This window comes from Calidris pugnax, unplaced genomic scaffold (genome assembly GCF_001431845.1).
Source record: "Calidris pugnax isolate Ruff unplaced genomic scaffold, ASM143184v1 scaffold69, whole genome shotgun sequence".
Taxonomy (NCBI): Eukaryota; Metazoa; Chordata; class Aves; order Charadriiformes; family Scolopacidae; genus Calidris; species Calidris pugnax.
Window position 1 is genome coordinate 7,740,021 of NW_015090859.1, and position 12,562 is coordinate 7,752,582.

The 12,562-nt window shown below is 38.7% G+C and overlaps 1 protein-coding gene across 2 annotated transcripts in view; it reads left to right on the forward strand.

Moving 5' to 3' along the window:
- The window catches only part of NALCN (sodium leak channel, non selective), a 251,707-nt gene that overhangs the window by 23,159 nt on the left and 215,986 nt on the right, over nucleotides 1–12,562 (forward strand). For both annotated transcript variants that reach the window (XM_014944224.1, XM_014944225.1), the window contains exons 4-6: nucleotides 8,136–8,219; nucleotides 9,838–9,977; nucleotides 10,823–10,951. In XM_014944224.1, coding sequence (XP_014799710.1) covers nucleotides 8,136–8,219; nucleotides 9,838–9,977; nucleotides 10,823–10,951 — 353 coding nt within the window. The remainder of the gene's footprint in view (nucleotides 1–8,135; nucleotides 8,220–9,837; nucleotides 9,978–10,822; nucleotides 10,952–12,562) is intronic.

Here is a 12,562-nt window from a genome sequence, read left to right on the forward strand (position 1 = left end):
GGCATGAACAGATGTCCATGCTTGTGGAACTAGGTGTAGAACTGGAGTCTACCCATAGGAACTGGCATTTTGAGGAGGCTGTCTTAGATGCACAGAACCAGAGAAGAGTCTCGGTTGGAAGGGACCTATGGAGATGATCTGGATCAACCTCTTACTCAAAGTAGGGCCTTAATTTGGTTATCCAGGGTCCTATCAATCTGAGTCTTGAATATTTCCGGCAAGGAAGATGCTAGCACTTCTCTGGACCATGTGTTCCAATGTTTAATCATTCTCACAGTGAAGACTTTTTTCCTGTGCAAATCCTGGAGCAGTGAGTGCTGTTCCAGGTAGGGGGGTCCTATTAATCCTCCTCCTGATTAGCCATTTTTAGATTTGCTGAACCTTTAAGACATCCAAGGGAGCCAGATCAGCTAGTAAGGCAATACTGATGGCACTGAATACAGCTGGCTAACGAGCAGATGGAGAGGGAAATGAAATTCAGGCTTCAGTGTAGTAACCCATAAAATCTCTCTGCAGGGCACGTTGGCACCCAGCTGCAGTGGTGAAGCCGTGTATCAGGAAAGCAGCAATGTAATACCCCAGCGAAGGTCCCCACATACCTACTGCTAGGTATTGATAAGAAGGCACTAGCATCTGTCCTCTATTGAATATGTATGAGGTTGTCCCTGGCAGCTCTGAGTACTGGACGATCTGAATTACTTGTCACTCAGTTGAGTGTTATTCCCCTCGACGCTTTTTTTACTTGAGGAAGGGAGTGTTGTGTAATGTTTTCACGTTTGTTTCTGGTTTGTTTTTGAATTTTCTTCAACAGTTTTGGTTTAAAACACCATTTTTAACTCCTCCCAATTCCCCTTATTTTACAGCAAACACTGTTACAGGATTTTTAGCAAGTAAAATGGTTCTTGTTTGTTTGAAAGTCTTGATTGTTACCTAACAGCCGGAATTGTTTCCTCCTCCCACAACTTCCCTAAAACTGTTACTGTTTGTTCGTGACAGAAGTCAGCAAATCAAATGACATGAGATAGTGGTTTTTTATTCTTTCTCTGAACAGCTCAATAAGAATTCTGGTTTTGATAATTTGCTGGCTTTGGGGTGGCTTTTTTCTGTTTCTGTTAGAAACAGCAAATGAGATGGTGAATACTATTGTTTAAAAACCTCACATTACAATGTGAAAAAACAAATTATTAAGTTTGGTGAAATCAATTACATAAATGAACAAAAACGTAGTGTGCCTTAAAAATATGTTTGAGACTGTTCTTTAATGAATGAAATAGCCTCCCATCTTCTTTTGTAGTTCCTAAAATAATCTGAAAAACTCAACAAATTCACTTTAAAACCTATTTTTTTTAATTATTGCAAATGATGAAGTAGTGGTTCCGTAGCAATTACAGCTTTTTTGTAGTGATAGATTCGAACTGTGTGTGTTGTGTGTCCATAACATGCAAGGAATCACCCTCTAATCCAAAGCACCAGCAAGAGCTGTGTTTCATTTTTTTAATTATAAATAGAGTATCTTTGTTTTGCGTGCTGTAACATCAAGTGATTTTTCCAACGTTTTTCTAGCATAGACTGCAAGTTTCCTATAAATATTACATTACATATTATGACAAAGATAAATTATGCACTGTGTAATGTGTTACTTGGAAGCATCTGATGATGGAGCAGTTCAGTACAATACATGAGTAGTTACAAATTGAACTTGTTTGACTCAGTGATGATAAAGTGATATTACACCCACTATAACCGTTTAGAATTAAGCTTCACACAGCAATTCTAATTCCATTGGCTGTTACAAATCATTTCCTATGATGTGAATATATTTTAAGTAAGTTCCTTCACTGTGAATGAAGATACTTTATGAGAAAAAGAAGATATACAGAAATAAGAAGGTGTCATGTCGTGTGTGTCGTCGTCCCATTGTGTGTGTTGGCCGTCCCGCCTCACCCGTATTATTTCTTTTTTTCCCCGAATACAGACTTCTGGAAGAGAAATATCTTGATTCATTTTGAAGGGGTACTATCACTGTTGCAGATGGCTAACTTGGAGGTGACCACCCATTTTAAAATATGCCGTTTTTTCTTTTGATTATTAATGTGGTTTTACCTATACAATCCATGATTTCCTTTGTTTCCTGCACGGATTATCATTTGACAGTTACAGAAGTACTTTGCGTTAAAAGATGGGTAGCATATATTGCTGGTTGTTGCAGAATAAAGTGCTTCAGGTTGAATTTCGTTACGTCACACAGAGTAGAAGATGGACTTTAAGCAGTCAGTGTGGCTGACAGTCCTCTATTGGACTTCAGTTCAGTTCCACTTCATCTGGTCCCCAGGACAGCTGAGGAGTTGCAAAGCTCTGAAGAAGGAGGAAGGGGGCTCGTGTTTGACACATGAGCAGATTTGAGAAATACTTTTATTTTGAGGGGACAGAAGAGGAGAATTGAGAACAGAAGTCAGAGGTAGAGTTTCTTCTTGATTAGGCTGTATCTCTTCATTCTTTTTTTCTGTGTGAAGAAAATGTTAAAAGTATTTGACGGGGTGGGGGCCGGGCTGGGTTGCCCACATCATTCTGCTACTAAGCAGAACTGTAAACTGCAGGTTTTTAAGGAAATAGGGAAAGTTTGAAGTTGAGCCAGAAACATAAGGGATGTATGTGTATGTGTGACTGGGTAGCAAATACGTACCCTCTGTGGGTGTGTGTATATCTTTATCTGCTTTTGCAGGGAGGAGGGAGAGGTTAGACAAGGGGCTCCCTTGAATTCTGATTTCATTTTCTGTCCTGTTCCCACCTCCGTTCCCTGCAGTGTTTATGTGGAGTAAGGGAATGCGAGAGGGAGGGTGAGTCTTGGTTCACTCACTCAGCTGTGCCCTCTCTTCTAGCTTGCTTTTTTTTGCATTATAATGAGCATAGTGGAGGGGGAAAAAAATGATACTCCCAAATTCTGATTTCTCTCTCTTCTGTTTCCTCCTGTGCATTTATGCTGCTCCTAAAATGCCAGTAAATGTCAGCCTCCACCCCTTAATGCATATTTTTATTGCTACACAAAGTAGCCCACAGGGCAACCTGAAGAATTTGCTAGAGTTGATGTACTTTATTTACCGCCTACGTATGCAGGATCCAGTGACCACGATTAAACAGCAAAGTAGCTGATTGTTGCAGAGCTTGCTGGTCTCTTCGCGTTTGTACTATCTTTTCAGTTGTCCTGTTTGTCAGAGACTGTGAGGAAAAATGGGAGACAAAGGTTGTCCTAATGACAGACCCAAGACAACAGGACTCCTTTCCAGAGCAGATTACTCAGAGCCAATGTCAGAGTGCTTCTTTTATTTAGCTTTCCCACAGAGGCAGCTGGAAAGAGACAGGTGGGAAGGATTCAGAGAACAGGTTGTAGCAGGAATGAGAGAGAAGAAGAAATTCCTGAAGGCAAGTAGGGAGGCAGGGAAGGCTTTTCCCTTGCAGGGATTTGCTGTTCATCCTGAGGTGTTCCTGAGATGTTAAGGAGTTAAGCAAGGCAGAACTGATCTAGGAGATGACTCTGCTATCATCTAGCTAAGCTGTCTGCTTTACCAATTGCTGAAATTGCTTAACAAAATTAGCAGACATAATCAATCTTCTAGCAGATTGCTTTATGCAATTCGGATGTTGATTTCATAGAGTATTTTGTTTTCAGCAAGATTAGTCATGGAATAAACTTTTATTAAAAAATTATAGTCTGGCTAGTCTGGTGTAAATTAAACTGTAAATGGCTCTCTTGGAGTGACTACCCCAGGTGTTATTACTTCTGTCTGTGCTTCTGTCTGTATTTTGTATTGGCTCACATTTCCAATGAGTTAGGTCTTATTAAATAGATTTTTTCCTGTCAACTTGTGAAGCAACTGTTTATGGCACTTAATACTGGCAATTAGTGTTTTATCTTTAACATGCTGTTTACAGTTGAGAAGGTGTATCTTCTGGCATCTCAGTGCTATTATTGGGGTATTAGTATTGTATGCGAAAATAAAAAATGGAGAAATGAGCTAATACGTTGTACTCAATAAATGCAATGGTGCTAAAAATAGGCAAAAGACCTGATGAAATAAGGACAATGTAGGGAGAAGGAAAGAGATTCACTTGTTGGTCCTGTTTTCAAATAGGTAAAGAAACACTAAGATCTTATGCTGGACTTGAGGTATTATTCCTTTGTTATGGCAGCGTTGCTGTAGAAAATTAAGTTATTTTAGGGCACAGAATATTTTCATTACAGACTGTTATGTCAAGCTTGCCAAATTTTGGATTAATTCAGATTAGCATCTCTAAGAGAGAGGCAGACTCTCAATCCATGCCACATGTATGGTTTCCCAGGAAAGTACTTTCCATGGTTGTATCCTAGCCTAACAGTGATGCTGACCTGTCGTAAATAAATAGTGACAGAAAAAAATGGAAGTACATTAGGAGAAACTGTTTGGGGAGACTAGGAAGGGTATTACAAAATAATGAATAGGCATCTAACAAAGGAAAGATCTAACAGCTAAAAAACTAGTTGCTTTGGACTTGAGATGTTTTATCTGTCTTAAAATCTTTTGTGTTTAATAGCTGTTAGCTAGTCCACTGAGTTCGAGGAGCACCCTTTAGCTTGCCTGGGAGAGGCACTGAGGAAGGGCATGGTTTACTGCTCAAAAGTCTTCCAAAGGCTGTCCCAAGCCTGCGGTTCTGGACAGTCTAAGTGGACTGGCATCCACTGCTCTGTCAGAAGCAAATGATTTTGTTGTCTAGGAAGACTGTAAGTCATGTTGCTGGAGAAGTTTCAGGACTTCCTGTGCCCATTAAAGAGTTCACTGTTCGCTGTAGGCAGTAAGGAGTCAGCAACTTTAATGACTTTAGGAGGTTTGGATTAATTTCAGCAAGAGGCTTCTAGTCTGCAGTACTAATTCTTCATCTTTTGCAAATGTTTAGACCGCATTTCAAAGACTTATAAACCGTAACGTAAATGATCAGGGATAGTGCATTCACAAGAAATGCTAAAACAGACCTCATCAATGATTCTCAAATTTCAGCAGACAGGATGAAAAAAGGGTGAGGGATTAACACATTGCAATACTTCAGCTATTTTAGGTAGGATGTAACCAGATGTATTTAAATTCATGTGTCTGTATTCCTTTCCAAGTCTAAGAACAGGCTGCCATTGACTGTGAGCGTGGAATTTCAGCCCAAGGTTTTTTTTAAATGTGAATGAAACTCACTGTTCATTGCTATTAATATGTGAGTGCTAGCCTGTGTTTAGTCAGAATTAGATTTTTCATGGAAGTACCACTAGAAGTCAATAGCAAGACTCATACTAAAAAGTATATTCCGATTTTCACATTAAGCTGGTCCTGCCTTAAAAATGCTTCCAACACCAAATCACATCCCATATGCCAATACACAGTATAAATGCATTAAGTATTCCCCACCACATCCACTGCCAGCCAAATGACAAACGTGAAAAGGATTTAGCCAAAGCCTCCCTACATGCAAAGCGAAATGGGCCAAAACCTCCCCCAAAATGAGTAGTTTCTACAGATGTAATTCAGGTGCTCTAAGTTTTCTGTGGGTGATCCACTGAAAGCCTCCCTGACAGGGAGGGTGTAGCGGGGGAAGCTGGCCTGAGGTGACAAGAAGAGAAGTGAGGTGGTGGAGCAACCTGAATGGTGAGAAGACTGGAAAGGGTCACGACATCTTCCTTTGTAAGGAGAAAACAGCGGAACTGCTTCAATCATGCCACACGTATTGTGGAGAGAAAAAGCAATTTCTAAAAAAAGGTTTGGCTTTTAGCGAGTGCTCGACGTGTTATTCAGAGGACAATGAATAAAGCACAAATTCATTCTCGGATCTGTACAGCACAACTCAGAGAAAACTTCTTGCTTTAGACAAAGGGTGCTTAAGAGAAAAAAAGTAAGTTTCAGAGTTCTTCAGTGAGAGAAAGACCAATCAGCATCTTTGTTCAGAGCCACAATTGAAGGACTCAAGTTGCATGTGGATAAAAATCTCACTGGAGTTTTGTTAACTATGAGGGAACAGGGTGAGAGGAGGGACTGGTATTTAGGGTGTTAGTAGCTTGATCTCCACAGAGAAATACATGTATCTGCTTCACAGCAGATAGAGCTGAAACAGCTGACTTTGTTCAACTCTGAGTGAAGAGTTTCTGATTAGCTCAGATTTTACTGAGGAAATTAAGTCTACTTTCTTCAGGAAGGACTGGTTACTACTACGGTGCAAAAGTTCCCATTCTGTTACTTCCATGATTTGCAGTTTTCCTCCTTTTATTTCTTGGATTGAGGTTAACTTTAACATCCTGATGTATAAGGAAATCCTCCATCTGAAAATAGTGTTGAAATTCTGTCTTTTATTACTGATTTTAAGATAACTGGCTATATTTTCTGCCCTGAAGAATTTTAGCAACTCAAATAAAACTTTTTTTAAAAAACATATTTTATCTCTATATACACAATGCATCTTGCTGTCACCTACTGCAAGGAATGATAAATCATTTTTAGGATAGTGTATGTCGTTGAAGATATTAGATTAAAACAAAACAACTTGTCTGTCCTTTAAGAATCAATGAAAATGCTGAGACATTTAAAAATAAGTACAGGTTGACTGAAATAACTACCACTGAGATGAGAAACAATCTGTATCAAGCCAGGAATCATGTAACAGGCCAAAGTCCAGTAATGTCTTCAAGATTCTTGATATGTGATAATAATTTTTTCCCCAATCATACCTGATTGGGTGGATGAGAAGTGGATGTTAAACACTGTAGTTTGTATCTCAAAGAGCAGAAGAGAGAAAAGGAACCAGATAACGTATAAGGCAGGGGAGGGTATGTTCAAGGAGAAACCTAAACCTGATTTGGAAAGGGATGTTCATGTGCCCTGGGATACACTACCAATGTCTGCATATCTTTTCACTGCCATACAGCATGAAACTGGGATATCCACTTTCCTTAGGTCTAGTCTTGTATAGTGTCCGTTTCAACAAGCTGCATTTACCTATATGCTTTTGGTTCCCAACGTCTTCTACACTCCATGTGGTACATGAAACTATCTAACTCTCAGCTGTAATCTACCTAATAACTGTGGATATTTTTTTTTTCAGTTCAGTGGTTGACGTAAAGTGTGAGACATTAGCAGCCCACCAAAGAAGTGTTTTTATAGCTTGCAGTGGAGGGTCTGTGTGGCAAGTCATTGTGAGACATGAGGATATCTAAGGATGCAAACTGGAGTGGTCGTTGAGAATATGTAGTATGGAGAAAACTGAGCTTGGATGCAGTCTTCTCCATGCTGCCTTTTTGGAATGATGTCTGGATTGAACTCTAACCAAAACCATACTCAGGTGTTATTTTAGAGAGCTAGTTGAAGAAGTTGAAAGCAGAGCCAGAGAACAGGTAGGAAAGCCTACAGGTCATCAAGGGTCTGGTGCTCAGTTTTCTTCCCTGAGTTTCTTTTGTTTAGTAGTGCAAAGGTGTGATCTGAATCCTTGTGCTAGACAATTAATGGAGTCCCATATTATTAATGAAGTCTAAAGAATTAATTGTTATTTTGAGATGGTAAAGACTTGCCCAGGAAATGTCCAAAGAAACATGAAAGCCTACACTATGATGAGATGGTGGTTACTGTCTAGTGTTTTGGAAATGGCAAGACTTACCTAAAGCATGAAAAATGATTGAAAACTTACAAAACACAGGTATGCAAAATGGTAAATTGACGCTTTTGAACATTATTGAAGTATTTGAACAACATGATACTAGATTGCTAGCATTTTACATTTACCTTCCTCTGCAAGTATTTTGTAATCGTCAATGCAGTGGAAAAGTGAGTCCAGTGTTAATTTTTTGTATGTTTTTTGATTTTCTTCAGAGTGCAAATATTAGGTCTCTCTATGAGTCCTTTTTGAAACAAGCTGAAGAGAAGTACCACACAAGAATGAAGCTACCGTTGATTCACCCAGATTTGTTTATATGTTCCCAACATATTCTAAGCCTAGATACTAGGCTTTTGAAATATTTCATAAGTGGTACAGAGAATAATTTTCTTTCTTCCAAGAACTTTTGTTTATGATATTTGTAAATCCTGACAGTACAGCAACAACAATTAACCTCTTAGCTTTTCTCTCTTTTGTAGGGTGATAGCTCCTATGTAAAGGATCGTTGGTGTGTATTTGATGGATTCATGGTCTTTTGTCTTTGGGTGTCTCTGGTTTTGCAGGTAATTATTGCTCTTACATTTTTCAATGAATAGTTCCTTATTTGTGACAAATACATTGCACAACCAAGTAATTACGCGTTGTGGAAGTATACCTGTACGTGGGTCATGTTTTTAAAAAAATGTGGTCAATTCAATAGCTCCATAATTGCACACTGCAACATATCTACATTAGTAGTAGAACTTACCTTGGTTAATTTTCCTTATTGAGAAGTTATACATTAATCTGAAGTATGTTACCTTAAACCCTCTGCCTAGCCAAAAGGAGAGAGACGGATCTTCAGAGAGCCATTTTTCTCTTACTCCATATGTCATTTGTGCTCATCTCCTTCCATTGAGTCTAGTAGGATTCCATGGTGACCAGTTTAGGCAACTAAAGGGACAATGATTCCAACGGTAGATGTTTGCCATACTGTGGGCGTATTGGTATGGTATGGTGAGTGTAATATGGTTTCATGTAATATGGCCCAAACAAAACCTTTTCCGAAATTCAATTTAAAGCACAATGGAAAAAAAAAATTGGAAAAAATTTGATAAATTTTCATAAAGAACTTGGATGTGTTGCAAGAAAGCATAGAGTGCTAACATACGGGTCAAATCGTGTCCTGTAAACCAACCAGTCTCCTTAACCATAGCCAGTTTCTTGGATAAGGACAGACTGAAGACTGTGAGACGGGGACTGCAAACCTATAAGGATTGTAAAAGTTCTGTAGTGATTGCTGTTAGGCGTAACTTTTCCACAAATAAGTGGATTTAAGACACATTGTCTTAAACCAATTTAAGACACATGGTAATTTTTTGCTTTATACATGGGGGAAGCTTTGGCACATAACGTGTACATGTGGAGTGAAGGTTGATCGTTACAGATAAGCACTGTAGTTTACTCAGTTTATGTATTGCCAGGTTTCCCCTCCATTTTCTTAGTACTTTGAGCAAATACTAAATTAAGCAGTTACTCTCAGAGAGTAGGAGACAAGGATTTAAAAAAGACATTTTCACCCAATAATAAAGATAAATAGTCTTTATGGAGTGCCTAAATGGGCAGTGTATTAAGGAAATGATTCCCTGCTCTGTGGCTTGGCTGAAATTTGTCTTGTAAGTGGAGTCCAGGAGAAGAACGTGTAGAGTTTTCTCATGCACTTGGAATTAAATGAAGAGTTTATAAGTATGTTACAAATCATAAGGCAATCTGTGTATATGTAGGTTTATATCATAGTAAAAACCTTAGTGGCGTGCAACATTAACGGATACTGATTTTCATATTTGGAAATGTAAATTATTCCCTTCTACTGAAGTTGTGGGAAACTTGTCTGGTAGGTTGGGTGCAGAGCAAGCAGCTAACAGAAGCTTGCAGTTTTCTTGAGTTGTTTGAAACAGGAGCATTATGAACATAGGCAGAGTATATTTTTGAAATTTCATTGGGATGGCCTAGAAATGGATTAAAGGATTTTCTGAGACTTTTCTTTTAAAAAACATGGTTAAAATGAACCACAAAATAAACAAAGATAAGGTTGAAAGATATACAAATAATGTATATTGTTCATAGTTTTAAATGTTCTGTAAATGAGTACAGGAACAGGGCAGAGTCATCAAGAAAAGCTCCTGATTCTCTTGTTTGTAGGTGTTTGAAATTGCTGAAATAGTTGACCAGATGTCACCTTGGGGCATGTTACGGATTCCACGACCACTCATTATGATTCGAGCATTCCGGATATATTTTCGTTTTGAGCTGCCAAGAACTAGGATAACAAATATCTTGAAGTAAGTACGGCTGTTTTCTGAAGAACAACATAGGAAATTTCAGTTTTGCCTTAGAAGACTGACTATGTAGCTCAGAGAATGACCCTTCACACTTAATGGACATTTTCTTGCTGAGTTTTAGTTTTGGCCAAAAAATTTTTGCTATTTTCCATATTTAAGGAATCATCAAGTTTCCTAGAAAATTATAAAACCTGTCAAATATTCAAATAAATCTTAAAGCATTTTGCTAGTAACTGTAGCCAGCAATTTTCAACTAATGGCAGGAAAATTCTGTTCCATTAATATGGGCACTTAATAGTCAAGGTGAAAACTCATAGTAGGGTAATTCATAATTAAAAATACATGAGCACATGCCCTAACCATTACAAGTGTCCATGTATTGGTATATGTACAGAGATGCTTATATGCAAGGGAACACACATAAGTATGTTTGATATGGCATGTAATGGCAAAAGCCATGAAATGGGAATGTGAAAGAGGTTTTTGGTTTTTATTTGGTATCAACTTTATTTCATCATCTAGTCTTGTCTGTGTAAGTCATTAGATACTATTTTACAAAAGCTAGATACTACAGATTTTATTTGGGCTTTTTTTTTTTTTTTGTTCCACCCCTCATAGTTTACAGCTGGTTCAATTACCCTAATTTATGGGCTTAGTAAAAATCGTGGCTCCCTTTTCTGTCTCTGCACAGAATGAAAGATAAGTTTTCAGGAAAAAGTTTCTGCAGGATGAAATACTACTTTCATATGTTCTATTTTCTATTTAGCATATTTTCTATTCTGGAGCTTTTCAAAGGAGGCTTCACATTGCCTGTGCCTTCAATGTCATCTTTATCTTTTTTCCAGGCGTTCTGGAGAGCAAATCTGGAGCGTTTCAATTTTCCTTTTGTTCTTTCTCCTCCTGTATGGGATCCTGGGAGTGCAGATGTTTGGAACTTTTACATACCATTGCGTGACCGACGACACGCAGCCAGGGTGAGTTTGCCGGTGCAGACATGATGTGGGGCTGTTCATTCAGTGCACATGTGTAATTGTAGTTGGCATCAGTGGATGTGAAATGGACTTTATAATAGATTAAAAGTAATCCACCAAAATACGCTAAGATAAATTAGAGAAACAAAACAAAATTGTTAGGAATTATGAAAAATACAAATTTTAACCGTGACAGAGAGATTAAAAACTACGGCATTGGGCTGATTTAGGTGGTGAATGACTTTGTATGTGTGCATGGGGGTGAGAGCAGGAGAGGAGAGGAGGCTTTAGCCACTTGTGGCTGATATGGGTCACTGATGGTTCATCAGCATTCACTGTATTCTCCTGTCTTTTCCCAGAACATCTAGTGTGGGGCCAGACCTAAAGTCTAGGGCAGAACTATCCCTAGAATCTCACACCCTTTCTGGGTTAAGAGGTCACTGGGTCCTGTGAAAGAGGTTTCTGGTTTTTATTTGGTATCAAGGGTTAAAGACCCTTTTTGCCCAGCCTTTGGAAAATACTTATGATTAATATTTCACACTGGTGATCGAGATCGTGGTTTTGATTCAGCACATACTTAAACACAAGATTAACTTGAAGTACAGTATAGCCTTTTTGTCACTGGGATGGCTCATAAAATCACAGATAAGTATACACTTACATGTCCTGTTGAATTGAGGGCTTGACCGTATGCTTGACCAGCATTACATCTTGAGATTCTATTACATCTATTTCTTCATTTTGTCCCTGTTTCTTTGGAAAGGGGAATCTTAGTTCTGGAAGTTGTAGCCTTTGCTTTAGTCAAAATTGGATTCTTTTATTTCTGTATTGAATTCAGCAGAACATAAAATAAATAGAGTAAATATTATAAGAAAGCAAACCATGGCTTAATCTGCCACTGTGCTGAAAAAAAAGAAAAAAGTCTGATTAGGGCCTATAAGCTATCAAATAAAAATAAGGTTATTAGAAGTGTCAGATACAAAAAAGTTTACAAAATTATTTGAGAATACTCTAGACATTATGTGGTGTTTTGTTAAATGAAAAAAAGGACTTGTGAATATTTTCATATATATTACTATATTACTATATTTATATTAATTTAATATAGTAGAATATGGGGCTGATCTTCACCTAGACTGGAAATGAGGTATAAAAACTCTATGCACCAGTACAAGTTAGGGGTTGGCCTGCTGGAAAGAAGCTCTGCAGAGAGGGACCTGGGGAGTCCTGGTGGACAGCAAGTTGACCATGAGGCAGCAATGTGCTCCTGTGGCCAAGAAGGCCAGTGGTCTCCTGGGGTGCATTAAGAAGAGTGTGGCCAGCAGGTTAAGGGAGATTATCCTGCCCCTCTGCTCTGCCCCTGGTGAGGCCACATTTGGAGTACTGCGTCCAGTTCTGGGACCCCTGGTTCAAGGACAGGGAACTGCTGGAGAGGGTACAGCAGACAGATATGAAGATGATGAACAGAATGGACCACCTCTCCTATGAGAAAAGGCTGAGAGGCCTGGGTCTGTTTAGCCTGGAGAAGACTGAGAGGGGACCTTATCAATGCTTATAAATATCTAAAGGGTGGGTGTCAAGAGGTGCCCAGCAACAGGACAAGGGGCAGTGGGC